Genomic DNA, 19,676 nt, shown 5'->3' on the forward strand with positions numbered 1-19,676 from the left:
TAGGGTCTTTACGTACAATATTAACTGCCTGAGGTGACCGTTGTTGTGATTTGGTGCTAAGAAAAACTGAACTGAATCTGTGAAACCACTGCAGATCACTATAACACTAAACATTTCAGCCCTTTGGGGGGAGTTGTGCTTTTGTTGTGAAAATCTGTTCCTGCTCTTTTCCTCTGCAGGCATTACAACATGGTTTCCTGGATTTTGAAAGGTTCAGTGCAGAAGAATATGAACATTATGAGGTAACAGACTGCAGAGACTGTGCTACAGGTCGATATCAATGCAAACAGGACCAGGATACAGGAAGAAATAACTAACGTACGCTTGTTATTCATCCAGTTTATTTGCAGTGCTGTTAGTAACACAGTCAGGGCCAACCAAGAGCTCGTACGATGTCCAGGCCTGCCTTGGTGCACGCTGTACTTCCTCAGTTTCTCAGTTAGATTGATCCATAGCTCACCCGTCCAAGTGATAGACAGTCAGTGAAGTAAAGGTCAACAAAACTGATTTCCAATGAAAGGTAAAAGCCCGTACGTGTTCATTACTGCAGTGGTGGTATAATTAAGGTGTTCTGGATCCATGTTTTAACTGATATGTGGCTAACCTCTATCACAGTCTTTCCTTTCTTTTTGTGCTTTTAGCGAGTTGAAAATGGAGATATGAACTGGATCGTTCCGGGCAAAGTTCTGGCGTTCAGTAGCCCTCATTCTCGTGGTGAGTCAGAATCTCTAAGCTAAAAGCTAAAAGCATGCCTCCAAACCAACACCAGTGCTCACGTTGCTGGGCTGACAGAAGGCCTGTGCAGCCCCTCAGTGCCTGCACGTCCTGAAGCAGCTGAGAAGAGCTAACCTTACCCTGCTGTCTTCTGACGGCGTGCATTGTTTCCTGCTTAGTGCTGTCGTGTTGTTACGGCTGGATTAGACGAGCCTGAACCCTGCAGTGGCTCGGGGTTTCCCATGATGCACTCATGCTTCTCCATCCCTCAGCTCTTTTTACTTTCTGTGTATTTACACCACTTTGCACGTAGTTATTATTCCCCTCTGGCTCTCGTCCATCTCTTGTCCTGTTGTCCTCCCCCCACCCCGACCACATGAGCCAGATTGCTCCCCCTCCCTCAGCCTGGTTCTTGTTAAAAGGGAGTTTTTCTTTCCCGCTGTCAGCAGGTGCTTGGGGCCGTCCGATCGTTGGGTTTTCTCTGTATTTAACGTCTTTACCTTACAACATAAATCAGCTGACACTACGTCATTGAATCTTATTTTATGTTCGCATTAAAAACAGACGCTCGCTGATTGAAACGTATGACGTAACTCAGCTGTTGTTGACTCTGTCTCCAGGTTATCCCCTCCACACACCCGAGGCATACTTCTCATACTTTTGCCAAAATGACATAACGACCGTGGTTCGTCTGAACAGGACGTTGTATGATGGCAGGCGGTTTGAGGATGCAGGATTTGAGCACCACGACCTCTTCTTCCTTGATGGGACCACGCCCTCTGACCTCATCGTCAGACGCTTTCTGCATGTGTGTGAAAGTACAGACGGGGCAGTGGCGGTGCACTGTAAAGGTAGGACTGCAAGTCTTTATGTTTAATTGATGTCATTTATTTCTTTTATCTTAACTTTGTCTCTTTAAACACTCCATCCATTTACAGCTGGATTAGGCCGCACGGGCACTCTGATTGGCTGCTACCTGATGAAGCACTTCCGGTTTACTGCAGCCGAGGCGATTGCTTGGATCAGAGTCTGCAGACCTGGATCTATCATCGGTCCACAGCAAAACTTCTTAGAAGAGTGAGTTTGTGCCTCAGCTGTGACCGCTCAAACCAAACGGCCCACTTTCCGTGACTCCAAAGGTCTCGGTCGGAGACAATCATTAAGCTGTAGTCCGTTCATGAAAGTACAGGAGTAATGCTGTGCACACAGACACGTCTGCAACACTTCATTAGGATAATGTCACAAAACACAAGCAGACGGCAGCTTCACCTCCAAGGTGCACGGAGAAGACAAAGATCTGACGAGGTGAAGACTCCAGTCACAGAGTATCAGGGAACCATAACGTGTTAGTGGCCTTCATCAGGGTCATTGCGTTTGTGAAGGTGTGATTGGTCCACTTGGATCTTTTTCTGTTTCCAGTCTTTTTTATTTAAACACAAGCTGTTTGACATTTTGCAATGACCCAAAAGGCGTTGGCCACTGAGTACAGCTGTTCTCTAATACTTCGAGTGTCGCTGGAGTCTTCACACAAAGCACAAGTAGATCAGGAAGGGTTTGAGGGGTCACCTTGGCCTTCAACGTCGGCAGATCTCAGTCTCATCGAGCATCTGTGAGATGTGCTGGACAAACAAGGCCCGTCTGTCCTTAGGCTGTGGCATCTATTGCTGTTAGCACACAGGATGTTTCTCCATGCTGAGGTCATGGTTGGAGCATGCTGGAAATGTTAGAAGAGAAGCAAAAGGTGGAGGTCAGGGTGGGGCATTCCCCAGGGTGCCCATGTGCAGCTGGTGGTGACTGCAGCAGTGGGAAACTGGTGGATGATGAATCGAATCGAATTAAAAGAAGCCTGAAACTGTGATACTGCTGCAGACTGCAGTCACAGTGTGCAGCTGGTTTCTCTCCTCAGCTCTGGACGCACACTTCCTCCTTACGCCACAGTAGCGCTCTGTTGCTAATGGCTACTAGCTTTGTGTGTCTACTTACACGCTAAACCAGGATGTTGAATGTTGTACCTGCTAAACGTGATATCACAGTCAGTTTGTGGCGTGTGTTTGATGTTTGTGTGCAGGAAGCAGCACAGTTTGTGGGTTCAGGGTGACGTGCATCGGTCTAAACAGAAGCTGGTCCAACAGAGACTGAGTCGGCAGCAGCAGCTGCAGCAGCAGCTGCTGCAGCAGCTGCACCGCTCTGACTCTGTGCAGGGAGGCAAACAGGAGGCAGTGTCCTCGCTGCTTTCCAGCATGGATGACCTGTCAATCAACACCGTGCTCTGCAAGTCATATAGCTTGGATGAGGTCAGCGGTGTGACTTCATAGCACCTTTTCTTAATGGTTACTGCAGAATTCAAACAGGCTACTGAGTTCCGATCACAATGTTGTGTTTTCATGCTGCTAATTGTGTCTGTGCAGAATAACTGCAAAGAAGTCAGTCTGACACAGGGAGACGAACTGAGAGCACTGAAGGGAAAACGCCCACCGAGATCAGCGTCATCCTGCTCAAGGTACCAACATCTGTAATGTAATTAATGATAGATGGTTATTGTGGTCAGTGCAAGAGACACGTAGAGAATTAGCTCAAACGCTGGAAACAAAGTTTCTATTAACAAGGAGAGATAATAGACACCAATATGTTTTTGTGGATGTCAGAAAGTACGTAAGTGACTGTTGTCGAATGCTACAAAGAACGCACGCTTTGTTTGCACGCTGTCTAACAGGCAGACCGGACTGCATGAAATCCTGCTGTGTTCTCATCTGTGCAGCGTGAATGTTGTGTGTAACCTGCTCGAGCTCATGTGTCCTTCTTTGTTCTTCGGTTAAACTGAAACCTAAATGCAACAGGAGAAGTTGTTGTCTTTTGGCGACTTTAGTTATGAGTGAGATTAAGGTTCTGGAGGTTGTCAGAGTATTCCTTCTACTGCCTGACGGTGTCCTCAGCTGGAGCCAGCAGGCCTCCATCTTTACTGTACACCGTGTTGGTGGAGCACCACTTCCCCTCCTGACGCTTTGCCAGAATCGCTCCTCCTACGCCCAAGTTTTTGCTGCAGCCGCGGCCTGAGCTGCGTTTCGATTGGCCTGCCCGCTGCCTCTGCTCTCCATCCTTGGCTGCAGCCAGACACACAATCAGTAGATAATACCTCTGCTCACTACAGTTTTTGTTTGGGTCCCTGAATCCACGGCACAAATATAGCAGATATATAAGAAGCTGCCATAGTTCAAGAAACATCTTATAAAAAGTAAATAGTTACAAATCGGGGATATGAGAGCTGCGGCAAAAAGAAACCAAAGGACGACCACGAACCAAACTCACGACGTGCCTCCGGCTTCTCCTGTAAACTAACATCACCAAACTGCTAACCTGACACAACCAAGAGCTGGGCTTCCACGGAGGTTAAATCAGGTACCTCCCACACGTCGAAGCGTGTTTGTATCTCGTCTCTTGTACAGAGTGTGAGTGCAGATGTTGATTCCTGCAGTGAGCGTAGAAATCAGAAGGATTTTTGGAGAAGTTGTTCGTTGTGCTTGTTTCTGTGAAGGATCAAGTTTTATTTGCTCTTGGATCACACACACACACAAATATGAGGTGTTCTTGTTTTCTGTGTCAGGTTAAACCTGTCCAAGACTTCACACCGCTCCATCCTCCCTCCCCCGAAGCCCTCCAAAGTCCACCTCACCCCTTCTTCTACTAAGACGCTGAGACGAAGTTCCTCTACCACCACTGCTCCGCAGATCAGGAGGTTGGTGTCTGTGCTTTTGTCCTTACTAGAAGCACATTATAATAAAACCAATGTAAAATGTGATGTGCTGATGTCTCCACAGTCCCTTCAGCCTCACGTTGTTCAGCACCAGGCCAGCACTGATTCACTGACTTCACACTTGGGACGTTCTGGTCATGAATCAGCCCAGCTGATGATGGACTCGCTGGAGACTGCATCAGCTCTCTTGCACGTTTAACCCTAGAACACTATCGCTATAAATAGTAACACAATCGCTAATGCCGGGTGATTTTTACCCGATATAATATAACCAATAAAAAGTAATCAAATATATCAAAATATGACAACACATGACAAATTAGAGTGGTCTTCTTTTACTTTCAACTGTGCCATGTCTAACAAAATGAAAGAAAAACCCTCCTAAAACAAAAGAATGACTCTGGAAAGCTGGTCTTTGGTCCACCCATTCCTGGGACATTTGAGACTTCCCTGGTGAAGGCACAGGCTCCTCGACACGCAAACAGCTGCAGGAGAGAGAAATCATGTAAATGTATTCGCTCGGGTGTAAATCACCCAGCGATAGCGTTCTCGGGTTAATAGGCTGTAAATGCTTTTTTAGCCCCAATAACTACTTTTCGTTTCGACAGAGCCAACAGTTTGTCACCACTTTAACTGGTCACGTGGCCCATTCTGTGATAACAGGGCCGACACCATAAATCATCACGTCTCTTGGGTATAGCAGGCAGGTAACTGCATCCCCACTAGCATCCCCAGGCTTCTACCTTTCTACCTATAAAACCCGAGAGCAGTCAAATGGTGGAAGTGGAAGCTAAATTGGCTAGTCATTCATATGTATATTAGGCTGTTAAGTAGGAATTCTGGAGGGAGGGGAGTGGGGGTGTGTGATTGGGGGGGCGGGGGAGCTGCTAAAAGCTGTGAACTTCCTTTTGTGTTTCATCTTGATGCATTCTCAATCATCCAGGGAAATAAATCTCCAAAAGTCACCAACTTGGAGTGTTTCAGTTTGCCGTCTTAGGGAGAAATCAACACACATGGGTGTATTTCCTTTGTTGCTGAGATTTATTGATAAAAACAGTACAAAAAACCAACCATTTGTACACATATTTACAAATAATAATAAAAAGTGAGTGAGTACATTTCAACATTATACCAGTGGTCTGATTGATGCCACAATGGAGCAAATCGAGCAACCGGACCTCCTCTCCAAGGAAAGAAAATGCAGAGAAGACTCACCACTCAGCAGGCCTTGGAAATGATCCTGACGGAAGTCGACCCTTGTGACTCGGATGGAGAAGACCTAGCAGTTCAGCCGGATTCGGACTCAGAGCTGTCTGATCAGTCTTCCGGTTAGTTTCATTTCATGTTATTTCCTTTTTCATTTCAAACAAGTAAGTAGATGTAGTTAGTAAGTAAGATATTTCAGACATTATTCTGATACAGAGGAGGAGATACTGGAATTATAATTAGTATCTATGCATGCATTTGTGATTTTGTTTGACCTTCCCATTTTGCTCACAATTTGAATTTGTTCACACTGCAGATGAGGAGACTGCTTCTCCACCGAAAAAGAGAGCTTGTTTGGGGACTGAGACAGCGAAAGATGGCACAGTGTGGCGTGAAGAACAGGTGGGGACCCGTCTCCCTTTCACCCCAATAGAAGCATACGCTGCAGATGGAGAGCCAACGGCTAAGGCCAGGAGAAGTATCTCGAGTTGCCTTCAGAGCTTCCTGTGTTTCATCACTCTTGACATGCTTCGTAGCATTCAAGAATGGACTATTCAACATGCACAGCAAACGGAGCATGTTCATTGGTTCATGGACCTCCCTGAACTAATGGCATTTATTGCAATTGTGATCTTGCGGGGGGTTTGCAGGCTTCCATCTGTAAATGACTGCTGGTCAGCAAACCTGGGAAACCCACAGATAATTGGAACTATGGCACGAAACCGCTTCCAAGAAATCATGCAACACCTACGCTTTGATGACAAGTCCACCCGCTGTGATCGAGCAAAGACTGATAAGTTCGCTGCAATTTCCAGTGTGTGGGGATCATTTGTCACCAACTGCATCACGTGCTACAACCCTGGTCTACATATCACCGTTGATGAACAGCTTTTCCCATCAAAGACTCGGTGCTGTTTCCTGCAGTATATTGCAAGTAAACCTGACAAGTTTGGGATCAAGTTTTGGGTGGCCTGCGACCTAAAATCCAAGTACATTTGCAATGTCTTCCCATATCTTGGCAAGGACCCCAGTCGTCCCACTGGGGAGAGACTGTCTGAAGATGTAGTGATGAGGCTGATGGAACCATTCCTAGACAAGGGCAGAAATGTTACCACGGACAATTTTTTCACATCGCTTTCACTGGCACAAAAACTTCTTAGACGGAAAACCACCATCCTCGGCACAGTCAACAAGATTCGCAGGGAAATTCCTCAATCCGCTAGACAGACAGATCGCAATGTATTCACCACTCAGGTATGTTGCAGGTCTTTTGTGGTTCTATGTTTATGTGTTTCATTGTGTGTAAAAGTGCTATGGAAATAACAATTTATCTTATTTCTTAGGTGTTTTCAACCTCTGCTGCCACGCTGACGGCGTATGCGGCCAAACGGAAGAAGACAGTCTATATTCTTAGCAGCATGCACAGCGTGGTTCAGACTGATAACACTACCAAAAGGAAGCCAAACACTGTCACCCTTTACAACAAAACAAAGTGTGGCGTGGATGTGATGGACCAGATGGTTCGGGAGTACACTGTCCGCAAAGGAACACGGCGCTGGCCAGTTGCCGTGTTTTATAACATGATTGACATGGCAGCACTGAATGCACATGTGCTGTATCAAGCATGCACCGGGACGAAGGAAAGACAGGTGGACTTCCTGGTGGCGCTTGCAACAGAGTTGGCTCACTCTCATGTAGCTGCGAAGAAGGCAAGAAAAGATCAGTTGCTTCGGACACAACCCTCCACACCGAGCCCTGGAAAAAGAGCCACGTGTCAGGTCAAACACAGATGCAAAAAAAATCAGGCCACTGTGCGATGTGTTCACTGCTACAGGTACACATGTGGTAAATGCAGACGACAGATACCGTGGCAGTGCCAGGATTGTGAGTGATTGCTGAAAATGTTGAAATGTACTCACTCACTTTTTATCATTATTTGTAAATATGTGTACAAATGGTTGGTTTTTTGTACTGTTTTCATCAATAAATGTCAGCAACAAAGGACATACAAAGGACATGTGTTGATTTCTCCCTAAGATGGCAAACTGAAACAATCCACTCCCCCACCCCCTCAATCACTCACCCCCACTCCCCTCCCTCCAGAATTCCTAGGTAACGACCTAATATACATATGAATGACTCCAGCATTTGACTGACTGCTCTCCGGCTTTTAAAGGTAGAAACGCAAAATGATGACTCCGCGGGGGTCTAAGGTAGAAAACCAAAATGACTGCTCTCCGGGGGTCTAAGTGTTATTAATAGGCTGTAAATGCTTTTTTAGCCCCAATAACTACTTTTCGTTTCGACAGAGCCAACAGTTTGTCACCACTTTAACTGGTCACGTGGCCCATTCTGTGATAACAGGGCCGACACCATAAATCATCACGTCTCTTGGGTATAGCAGGCAGGTAACTGCATCCCCACTAGCATCCCCAGGCTTCTACCTTTCTACCTATAAAACCCGAGAGCAGTCAAATGGTGGAAGTGGAAGCTAAATTGGCTAGTCATTCATATGTATATTAGGCTGTTAAGTAGGAATTCTGGAGGGAGGGGAGTGGGGGTGTGTGATTGGGGGGGCGGGGGAGCTGCTAAAAGCTGTGAACTTCCTTTTGTGTTTCATCTTGATGCATTCTCAATCATCCAGGGAAATAAATCTCCAAAAGTCACCAACTTGGAGTGTTTCAGTTTGCCGTCTTAGGGAGAAATCAACACACATGGGTGTATTTCCTTTGTTGCTGAGATTTATTGATAAAAACAGTACAAAAAACCAACCATTTGTACACATATTTACAAATAATAATAAAAAGTGAGTGAGTACATTTCAACATTATACCAGTGGTCTGATTGATGCCACAATGGAGCAAATCGAGCAACCGGACCTCCTCTCCAAGGAAAGAAAATGCAGAGAAGACTCACCACTCAGCAGGCCTTGGAAATGATCCTGACGGAAGTCGACCCTTGTGACTCGGATGGAGAAGACCTAGCAGTTCAGCCGGATTCGGACTCAGAGCTGTCTGATCAGTCTTCCGGTTAGTTTCATTTCATGTTATTTCCTTTTTCATTTCAAACAAGTAAGTAGATGTAGTTAGTAAGTAAGATATTTCAGACATTATTCTGATACAGAGGAGGAGATACTGGAATTATAATTAGTATCTATGCATGCATTTGTGATTTTGTTTGACCTTCCCATTTTGCTCACAATTTGAATTTGTTCACACTGCAGATGAGGAGACTGCTTCTCCACCGAAAAAGAGAGCTTGTTTGGGGACTGAGACAGCGAAAGATGGCACAGTGTGGCGTGAAGAACAGGTGGGGACCCGTCTCCCTTTCACCCCAATAGAAGCGTACGCTGCAGATGGAGAGCCAACGGCTAAGGCCAGGAGAAGTATCTCGAGTTGCCTTCAGAGCTTCCTGTGTTTCATCACTCTTGACATGCTTCGTAGCATTCAAGAATGGACTATTCAACATGCACAGCAAACGGAGCATGTTCATTGGTTCATGGACCTCCCTGAACTAATGGCATTTATTGCAATTGTGATCTTGCGGGGGGTTTGCAGGCTTCCATCTGTAAATGACTGCTGGTCAGCAAACCTGGGAAACCCACAGATAATTGGAACTATGGCACGAAACCGCTTCCAAGAAATCATGCAACACCTACGCTTTGATGACAAGTTCACCCGCTGTGATCGAGCAAAGACTGATAAGTTCGCTGCAATTTCCAGTGTGTGGGGATCATTTGTCACCAACTGCATCACGTGCTACAACCCTGGTCTACATATCACCGTTGATGAACAGCTTTTCCCATCAAAGACTCGGTGCTGTTTCCTGCAGTATATTGCAAGTAAACCTGACAAGTTTGGGATCAAGTTTTGGGTGGCCTGCGACCTAAAATCCAAGTACATTTGCAATGTCTTCCCATATCTTGGCAAGGACCCCAGTCGTCCCACTGGGGAGAGACTGTCTGAAGATGTAGTGATGAGGCTGATGGAACCATTCCTAGACAAGGGCAGAAATGTTACCACGGACAATTTTTTCACATCGCTTTCACTGGCACAAAAACTTCTTAGACGGAAAACCACCATCCTCGGCACAGTCAACAAGATTCGCAGGGAAATTCCTCAATCCGCTAGACAGACAGATCGCAATGTATTCACCACTCAGGTATGTTGCAGGTCTTTTGTGGTTCTATGTTTATGTGTTTCATTGTGTGTAAAAGTGCTATGGAAATAACAATTTATCTTATTTCTTAGGTGTTTTCAACCTCTGCTGCCACGCTGACGGCGTATGCGGCCAAACGGAAGAAGACAGTCTATATTCTTAGCAGCATGCACAGCGTGGTTCAGACTGATAACACTACCAAAAGGAAGCCAAACACTGTCACCCTTTACAACAAAACAAAGTGTGGCGTGGATGTGATGGACCAGATGGTTCGGGAGTACACTGTCCGCAAAGGAACACGGCGCTGGCCAGTTGCCGTGTTTTATAACATGATTGACATGGCAGCACTGAATGCACATGTGCTGTATCAAGCATGCACCGGGACGAAGGAAAGACAGGTGGACTTCCTGGTGGCGCTTGCAACAGAGTTGGCTCACTCTCATGTAGCTGCGAAGAAGGCAAGAAAAGATCAGTTGCTTCGGACACAACCCTCCACACCGAGCCCTGGAAAAAGAGCCACGTGTCAGGTCAAACACAGATGCAAAAAAAATCAGGCCACTGTGCGATGTGTTCACTGCTACAGGTACACATGTGGTAAATGCAGACGACAGATACCGTGGCAGTGCCAGGATTGTGAGTGATTGCTGAAAATGTTGAAATGTACTCACTCACTTTTTATCATTATTTGTAAATATGTGTACAAATGGTTGGTTTTTTGTACTGTTTTCATCAATAAATGTCAGCAACAAAGGACATACAAAGGACATGTGTTGATTTCTCCCTAAGATGGCAAACTGAAACAATCCACTCCCCCACCCCCTCAATCACTCACCCCCACTCCCCTCCCTCCAGAATTCCTAGGTAACGACCTAATATACATATGAATGACTCCAGCATTTGACTGACTGCTCTCCGGCTTTTAAAGGTAGAAACGCAAAATGATGACTCCGCGGGGGTCTAAGGTAGAAAACCAAAATGACTGCTCTCCGGGGGTCTAAGTGTTATTAATAGGCTGTAAATGCTTTTTTAGCCCCAATAACTACTTTTCGTTTCGACAGAGCCAACAGTTTGTCACCACTTTAACTGGTCACGTGGCCCATTCTGTGATAACAGGGCCGACACCATAAATCATCACGTCTCTTGGGTATAGCAGGCAGGTAACTGTGAAAAACTGCGGCTGCATATTGCAGATATAACATCTGCTGGATGCTGAATGCCCCGCTGTCACAATCATTTTGCTGGAAGCAAAGGACACGTGCAGGTGCAAACACCAAACAACGCTTACAGGGGAGGTCGTGGCCCGAGGACTGAGTCAGACCATCGCCAAGAGCAGTCTGGGTGCTTCTGATAAACGGCTGCTGCCATTTGTCCATCCGAAGTTCAGAACCACAGGATGTAGACGGCCTGAAGCAACGTCTTGGTTGCGGAAACACAGACCTTTAGAAGTCGTACCAAAATCCACGCCTTAAACTTTGGCAGATCACATGATGGACCTAGCTTATTTGGCACGTTGTTGTAATGTTGTCTCCTCGTTTTCAGTACTTTAGTAACCAGGTTGGGTCAGAGAACCATAGCAAACCACATCTTTTGTAAGAGATTGGTGCACATTGTTCAAGAATTAACAACTGGACGCAAAATTGTCTTGCAAGAACAAGAGTGACACACTGCTTCTGCTACAGATGTTATTTATATTCTCCCAGATTTCATCGATAAAGTATGACAAACTTATATTTGTTGGTCTGTTAATGTTCTAATGATGCAGAGCGAGGGACACAAAGCCACGACGTGCTTATAATGCACTGTGAAAGCCTCTGAGCACACATGCTGGCAATGAAAGAGGAAATCAGTAAAATGAAGACAGAGATTCTGATGTTTCACGTCAGACTGAACACGGCACGCACACTTTATTTCACAGGTCATTCACATTCATGCACTGGATTTGTCAACAGGACTTTATCATACATAAAGCAAACTCACTATGTTCAGCTTTGCACTATTTCTTTCTTGCAGTAAAATTCTTAACATGCAAATGATGTTCAGCTTTGAGCGTGTTGTTGCTGTCATGCTTTCCTGTATCTGACTGTGTGACAGCAGCTCAGATGTGCTGTCTGATTGGTAGTTTACTCCAAAGGAGGGAAACCAGCTAATGCTAGTGTGAAGTGCTAAAATCAACAATAAAGTCCAAGTAATGACGAGATAATGACTCATGCTTCTCTTTGTTATCATCACACTGTCATTGTGTCATAACCTTCACTGAAAGTCACCTGACACTGCTGTGGGACGCTGTGGGACGCTGTGGGATGCTGTGGGACGCTGTGGGACGCTGTGGGACGCTGTGGGAAGCTGTGGGAAGCTGTGGGACGCTGTGGGATGCTGTGGGACGCTGTGGGATGCCGTGGGATGCCGTGGGATGCCGTGGGATGCCGTGGGATGCTGTGGGACGCTGTGGGATGCTGTGGGACGCTGTGGGATGCTGTGGGACGCTGTGGGACGCTGTGGGATACTGTGGGACGCTGTGGGACGCTGTGGGATGCCGTGGGATGCCGTGGGATGCTGTGGGATGCCGTGGGATGCCGTGGGATGCTGTGGGACGCTGTGGGATGCTGTGGGATGCTGTGGGATGCTGTGGGACGCTGTGGGATGCTGTGGGACGCTGTGGGACGCTGTGGGATACTGTGGGACGCTGTGGGACGCTGTGGGATGCCGTGGGATGCCGTGGGATGCTGTGGGATGCCGTGGGATGCCGTGGGACGCTGTGGGACGCTGTGGGACGCTGTGGGACGCTGTGGGACGCTGTGGGATACTGTGGGACGCTGTGGGACGCTGTGGGACGCTGTGGGATGCTGTGGGATGCTGTGGGATGCTGTGGGACGCTGTGGGATGCTGTGGGACGCTGTGGGACGCTGTGGGATGCTGTGGGATGCTGAGACTGTGGATTCCATGTCCTTGGTATCATTTGGGGAATTTAATGACCAAAACATCAGAAATAACTGAGGCGACTCTATAAGGGAATCCCCTCTGTTGACACTGTACTGAGTCAAAAGTATAAGGAACTGAGCTACATGGATTACCTGCACATACACTGACCTACGTATATGAAACAGTACTGTACCATATATGTATAACAGGGCCTCTTAAACTAAAATCCTGGCTGTATCCTTACTGTAGTTAAGTTAAATACGTCCTCTATAGTCTCCAAATCATTGTCTGGTTGGGACACTTATATTTGTTGGTCTGTTAATGTTCTAATAATGCAGAGCAGGGGACACACACATATATATATATATTTATATATATATATGTGTGTATATATATATATATATATATATATACACACATATATATATATATATATACACACATATATATATTTATATATATGTGTGTATATATATGAGTATATATGAGTATGCATTTGAAGTACACTTCAAATTGGGACAGCCGTCGTCGCGTGGCGGTGACGTAATCGCACTTAAAATGTGTACTTCAAGCGTGCAGACCCTGAATTGGGACACAGCCTCAGTGTTTCAGTCATAAAAACACTTCCTGTCTCCGCGGGGGCCCATCACGTATAGGTGTAACGGAGAAACAGCCAATCAAATCGCAGCTTTTCAGGCATTGGAAAAAAAAAGATTGTTTTTTACACTGAACTGTCTGAGCGCGGGTTCGAGTCCTGGTTGGGACAAAGGTTGTGTTACATTATCAAAAGTTAAACACCATTTTCAATCTACTTATTGTGGATAACATTTATTTTTTAATTTTTAGTTCATTATCATTTTATTTATATTATATAGTGTTATGGCCTGTGGAGCAATTTTTCTGCACCTATACTGTCACAAAGTGCATAACTCAGACTAAACTGTATCATCACAGTCTTGAGATGATACATAGCAGACATATAGTCTACAATTATGGAGACATCCAACTTTTAATACAAAGACTAAAGCTAAAACTATAATACAGATACATTCTGATGACATAGAACATGAAGCTTATACATAATTTCAATAAGGCATGTCTGTGATAAATCATCTGTCTGCTTCCTGGTGGCTGTTAGTTTATGTCTATTCATTTTCCAGCACAAACTCAGTACTGACATCGTTGCTTTATTCCAGTCATGCTCTTGCCAGCCTCCACTCTGCATACTTTAAATCGGTTGCTCTTCTGCATTTCAGATCTGCAGCCATGCAGCCCGCCTCCTCTCCTTTCTCCTCCTCACCGTGGTCACTCAGAGCCCTGTCCCAGCCTCCATCTTCATCTTCATTACTATCAGCATGTTGACTCTGGGGTGGTGGTTGTGCAACATCCTGTCACTGCTGGGATTCTTTCTGCTATGATGGCTCATAACTGCCAAACAGTTACATTTATTTCTGTATCTCAATAAATCATGTTGAGTTTTTCCACGTGATCTCTCCTTATTGAATTACTTTTGTAGATAAGCTTCAAGCTAGCAAGCAACAATACCTACATCAAATATATTATCACCAGAAGTGAGAAACTGTCTGCAGCTCCAGCTGTGCTGCATGTATTAAAGATAACGTCAGACATTGTGTGGGGGTCATGTCTGACACAGGCTGTACAGTCACACAGATAAAAGACAGCAGTCATGTTTCTAATAATATAAATGAAAACAGAAAGATTATGAAGATAAAAGCTGTGAGACTGCTCTAGGATGACTTGTTATCATTACATGAAGTGATTTAGAAATAATATGTAAGCTTTCAGGGCAGCGCTCACAACTTATTTAAACTGATTACCTGATGGGGAGCACACACAGATATAGAAACATATAGGTGAACTCTAAGAAGAAAACTGTGTTGATATTTTTGCAGAAAACTATTTATTTACACTTTTATATTTACAATCAGTTTATATTTATAGAAACAAAAGAAACATTCACAACTAGAACAAAACTGTCTTATATACAAAATCAACTGTTTCTCCCTTATTTACTGTTTTCTTCCACCATACAGCCAGCATACAACCATGCTATTAGAGGAACATCACTGGAACGTGGCCAGAACACACAAAAACAAGAACAAGACAATATATAAAAGTTCAAGTTCAGGCTCAGCTTTGCAGAGAAAACAATTGTACTCCAGTTCTGAAACCTTTCATTTGAAAACCTGTTTGCTCCTGAAGATCCTCTGGGTGTGGACCCTGCTGCTGCTGCCACAGTGACTAGTTATGCAGAGACAGAGGCATATGAGACAGAAACAGACTTAGCCATTATCACGTCTGACATGTAGTAATAACGCAGTACTTACAGCTCTGCATGTGTACTTTTACAGGTGAGATGCTCGGCATTGTGTCCTCCAGGTTTTCATCCTCATCCATCCCTGTGATGGAGGCAACAATTAGACAAATATGTACTGAATTTATATTTCATGTCAACAATGTTATTAAAATATTATTAAAACAACTTACCAAGAGGTTGTTTAGTTGGGGCGTTTGTAGTAGCAGGCGCAGACTGCTACTTCTTCCGCAGGCACTGCTGCAGCTCATGCAGCCGTGTTCCTTGACTGCAGCTCTTCCTCATGATAAGGTCTGCATAGCCGTCACCTCTGCCGTCCCAAATCTCCTTCCAGGTGCTCTTGGCTCGTGAGCCAAAGCCAACCAGCTGATCATCCTCAGAGGCTTCTGCAGCAACACTTACTCTGCTGGTCTCGTAGCTCAGAAGAGTTTTTATCTCTGCAAAGCTGAGGGCTTACTGTACAAATGAATGCAAGCTCTCCTTGCCATGCCCTTCTTCCACAGAGGTCCCTGCAGCCTCTTGCTTCTGGAGATCTTTGATCAGGTACATGGTGTCCCCGACATCATTCTCCAGAAGCCACCGGAAAGATTTCCCTTTATATTTTCCAAACTGCAGGATGTACTCTCCCTGCACTTCCTTCATGTCAGAGGCATCCCCTCCTCTCTGATAGATGACAGTCAGAGCATCGTCCTCCCTCACAGGTGCAGACTTGTCCTGAAGCTTGGGGTCATTTTTAATCCTTCGAGCTTCTTTTGACGAGTCCTGGAGAAGGTATCCAAGTGGCCCCTTGTGGAACGCCACAGAGATTTTCCCTGGATATGGCGCAACTTTCTTCTGCATCTTGACATGCAGTGAAAAAATAAACAATTATATTAAACAAAATTGATTCCAAACACAAACAAAGACATTCCAGGTTATAATCTTGCTGCTGGGTTTAGACAGCAGGATGCAGGAGAACAATAACGAGACACAATTTGAAAGAACATTGACAACATTTGTGATAAAAGTGTTTTTTACTCCAGGTATAACAAACTGTTCTGTCTGTAAATAAAAACCTTTCATGGTTGAATGATTATTGGCATATCTGCAAAATTTGTGGTAACTGCTTAGTAGTCATGGCACATAAGAATTGCTGGTAGATTCCCGCGCGGGAGCCTGGGATTGTTTAGCTAAACGGCCTAAACCGTTTCTCTATGGTAGTGCTAAACTACGGTGGCCCCTAGAGACAAAGCACGTACAAACTCAAAAACACAACGGAAGTGCTCCAGGACGCTAGGGGCAGTGTTGAGCTCTATTTGCAAAATAAACGGCAAGTTTGTCTGTATGGGACGGTCTAGTCTCCGTCGCGCTTCCCAGGTTGCCTAGCAACCATGATACTAACCGCTGGAAACGTGTCATACAACTTGGTTTGACAGAAATGAAGGAGAACATATTTTGTTCATTTGTTTGTTTGTTTCTACAAGAGCTTTGTGTGATTTGATAAGTATCTGAGGCTGAGACCACAGGACTGTAAAACATGATTTTTGGGCTTCATTTCTGTACTGAACAGTTATTTAAGATTAGTTAGTAAATAAGAATTAGCTGATGTTGTTCATGAGACTAAAGTCATCTCACTTTGGTAATGTAAATATAATATGGCCAATATTATAGTTATTATATTAGTCATTATTAGCTATTACAGCAGTGAACATGAACTCTGTGTCAAATACTGAGCTTCAGTACAGATTCAAGTTGCAGTTATTTACATGTCTTATCACCTTAAATCTTCACTCAAAGACAAGTATCTTTGACAGTGCATATATAGGTGTATCATATATAAGAGACAAATGTTGTTCCTTCAGTATGTTGGCATTACTAAATTTGGCTCAATGCTTACATATATGTGTAAAAAGCAAATGTAGGAGCTGTGATAACTGTGTCTGATAGAATGAAGAGTCGACTGATATATGAAATATTCCTTTATTGGGTGAGAAAATCAGACCATGTCATAACTGCTGTAAGTCACACAGAATAGATATCAGAGCCTTAAACAGGCTGACGTCTGCTAAATGGGTCAAACTGGGCAGAAAGTCTACAAACACATAACATCCTTATAGAATATGATGTAACACTATAGATCAACTTAGCTCAGAATATATAAAGCATATAAACAGTTACAGCAATATGATGCAACAAACACAGCAGCTACTGATCCAAAATACTCAAAGCTTCATAGAACTGAAACCAACATTTATTTTAGCTCCATTCTGCTGCTGATACAGACTTTAGGTTTCTGAACATTAAACTTGTTGCTGCCTTTCATAGTGTGTAACTTGAAGGCCCTGAGTACTCTGAGTACTTTCTCCCACACTGGAAACACTGGGAGGATCACATTATTTGAACATTACCTAATAAGACTGATTCAGCACAGACAGTTATGTTAAACTTTCCTAGCAGTCCTTCACAAACAGGGAACAGTCTGTCTATTCTCTCCATCTGTCAGCTGCTGCTGGCTCTTCCTCCTCCTCTTCCTCACACACTGCTGAGTTTGTCCTGGTGGATCATCAGGGGTGCAAAGCCTCACAGATGATGTGCAGCAGTGGGTCCCTCAGTCTGTCCTCACTCTGGACACTTGCAGTCGTCACACATGGAAATCAAATGTGTGATAAGCTGCAGGATTCAAACACAAGTGTAACTTATAAACACATGTTCATACTTTTATTCCACAATCAGAGAGAAAGAAACAGAGAGAGAGTGCAGGACAGACAGACAGGTGACAGTCTCAGGTGTACACACTGCTACACAACAGCACCAGAGAAGCAGGATTTAGTGTTTGTGTTATTACGAAACAAGAAGAGTTCCAGATGGTGCAGTGGACACATGTGTGACTGCTGTGATTAAAGCATCTTTCTTTCAGCTTAACGAGTGAACCGTCAGCTCGTTCAAACACACGTTAAAGTCCGTTTGGCTCGACACCACCGAACAGAGGCAGCAATATAACATAGCTAACATTAACAGTGCAGTGAATCCTGCTTGTGCCGTGATGTTCAGGACTGCAAACCGAGCAGCATCACTGACTTTCAGCTTGTTGTGTTTGTGGATATATGACTGACTTTAATTATCCACAAAATCATCACAATCTCTGTGAGATTAAGGTCGACTATATATATATATTTATTAAAGTAAAGGCTTTAAAACCAAGTTAATTCTGAAAGTACAAACATCGCTAATGTCAACTTTCCCGACATGTGGCCAACAGTAATGGTTTAATGTTCTTCATTAAAAAAATATTTGCGCATTAATAAGTGACATAATATTCAGTACTTACTTCTGAAAGTTTACTCTTCCTCCGCTCCGCTTCCACTGTTTTTTTTTTCGGCAAAATTATCCACACCACCACCGCACTATGAAGTCTGGGATATGTTGGGCCATGAAGGCTACACCGACCCATCCTTAAAATTCAGGGAAATTAAGGACGCATTTCAGGGCCGCATTTCGGGCAGCCTTTGAATTCGGAAAGCCTTCTCTTGTGGCTGTGAGGTAATCGGCCTTAAAATGCAGCCTTTAAGGCTGCAAACCCCAAATCCGGTCATTGGTACTTCCTGGCTTGTGTAGTTACTAGGTAACAAAAGCTCAACACTGCCCCTAGCGTCCTGGAGCACTTCCGTTGTGTTTTGGAGTTTGTACGTGTTTTGGAATTTGCAAGTGTTTTTTAGTTTGCAAGTGTTTTGGATTTTGCAAGTGTTTTGGATTTTGCAAGTGTTTTGGAGTTTGTACGTGCTTTTTAGTTTGCAAGTGTTTTTTAGTTTGCAAGTGTTTTTTAGTTTGCAAGTGTTTTTTAGTTTGCAAGTGTTTTGGATTTTGCAAGTGTTTTGGATTTTGCAAGTGTTTTGGAGTTTGTACGTGCTTTGTCTCTAGGGGCCACCGTACTAAACCACTACGGGTGTAATATACTTTTGGCCACTACGGTCTTCCGGCGCTGTTGCGAGTTTGAGATGCGGCGGCACTTTTAAAAAATCTCCTCTTTTACGTTTCGGGAGAGAAAATAAGTAACTCAACGCTCGCAACACATCCCAACGCTCCTCATTCATTGATCAAAGGTAAGAAACGTCGTTTGAAATAAGAGTAAACCAACAGAATACATTTACAGGTGTATATTACAGGTAATAGGTGTGTTGCGATTGCATTTACGAAGCATCCATCGGTCAGTGGTTACACTGAAATCATGCAGTTTGTGCTTTGACCTCCAGAGGGCGACAAATCAGCACAGACAGAGAGCTCCATTCAAACTTTGCTGCCATCAGGAATAATTCTTCAAATATAATCATCAGTGTTTGAGCAGTTCTGATATCAGGGACAATCTAGACATGTGTGACAATACTGAACGTGTCACATGACACACCTCAAACATCATGTGATCCACTCTCAGTCTGCACTTTCATTCATGACTTCAACAGGTTGAAATGAGCTTTGAACAAACATCAGTTCAGTGCTGAAATATTCAAACGCTGCAGGAAGAAGAACAACAAAGTGATGACAGATGTTTGTGCTTCAAACTGGAAAACCAGCAGAAATAAATCACAGCCTGCCAGAGGTTTAGGAGTTTCTGAGGTG

General features: G+C 44.4%; 1 protein-coding gene and 1 pseudogene across 3 annotated transcripts in view; one reads left to right on the forward strand and one right to left on the reverse strand.

The window, feature by feature from the left end:
• LOC147300690 (dual specificity protein phosphatase CDC14AB-like) overlaps positions 1-14,207 on the forward strand; it is a 23,938-nt gene extending 9,731 nt beyond the window's left edge. The window contains exons 7-14 of one of the 3 annotated variants that reach the window (XM_086284900.1): positions 180-242; positions 642-714; positions 1,335-1,565; positions 1,653-1,791; positions 2,783-3,008; positions 3,123-3,214; positions 4,316-4,447; positions 14,005-14,207. In XM_086284900.1, coding sequence (XP_086141026.1) covers positions 180-242; positions 642-714; positions 1,335-1,565; positions 1,653-1,791; positions 2,783-3,008; positions 3,123-3,214; positions 4,316-4,447; positions 14,005-14,110 — 1,062 coding nt within the window. In that variant the 3' untranslated portion in view covers positions 14,111-14,207. Of the gene's footprint in view, positions 1-179; positions 243-641; positions 715-1,334; positions 1,566-1,652; positions 1,792-2,782; positions 3,009-3,122; positions 3,215-4,315; positions 4,448-4,529; positions 5,228-14,004 lie in introns of those variants that run through there. The other 2 variants (XM_086284902.1, XM_086284901.1) reach the window with 2 other exon arrangements.
• A 559-nt stretch (positions 14,208-14,766) lies between these two features.
• Positions 14,767-16,261, reverse strand: LOC147300691 (uncharacterized; annotated as a pseudogene).
• Positions 16,262-19,676: the final 3,415 nt, after the last annotated feature.

Source organism: Aulonocara sp. 'chitande type north' Nkhata Bay, unplaced genomic scaffold (genome assembly GCF_057382095.1).
Source record: "Aulonocara sp. 'chitande type north' Nkhata Bay isolate Kocher_YH1m ecotype deep benthic unplaced genomic scaffold, A_spYH_male_GT1.1 unmapped_scaffold_19, whole genome shotgun sequence".
Classification (NCBI taxonomy): Eukaryota; Metazoa; Chordata; class Actinopteri; order Cichliformes; family Cichlidae; genus Aulonocara; species Aulonocara sp. 'chitande type north' Nkhata Bay.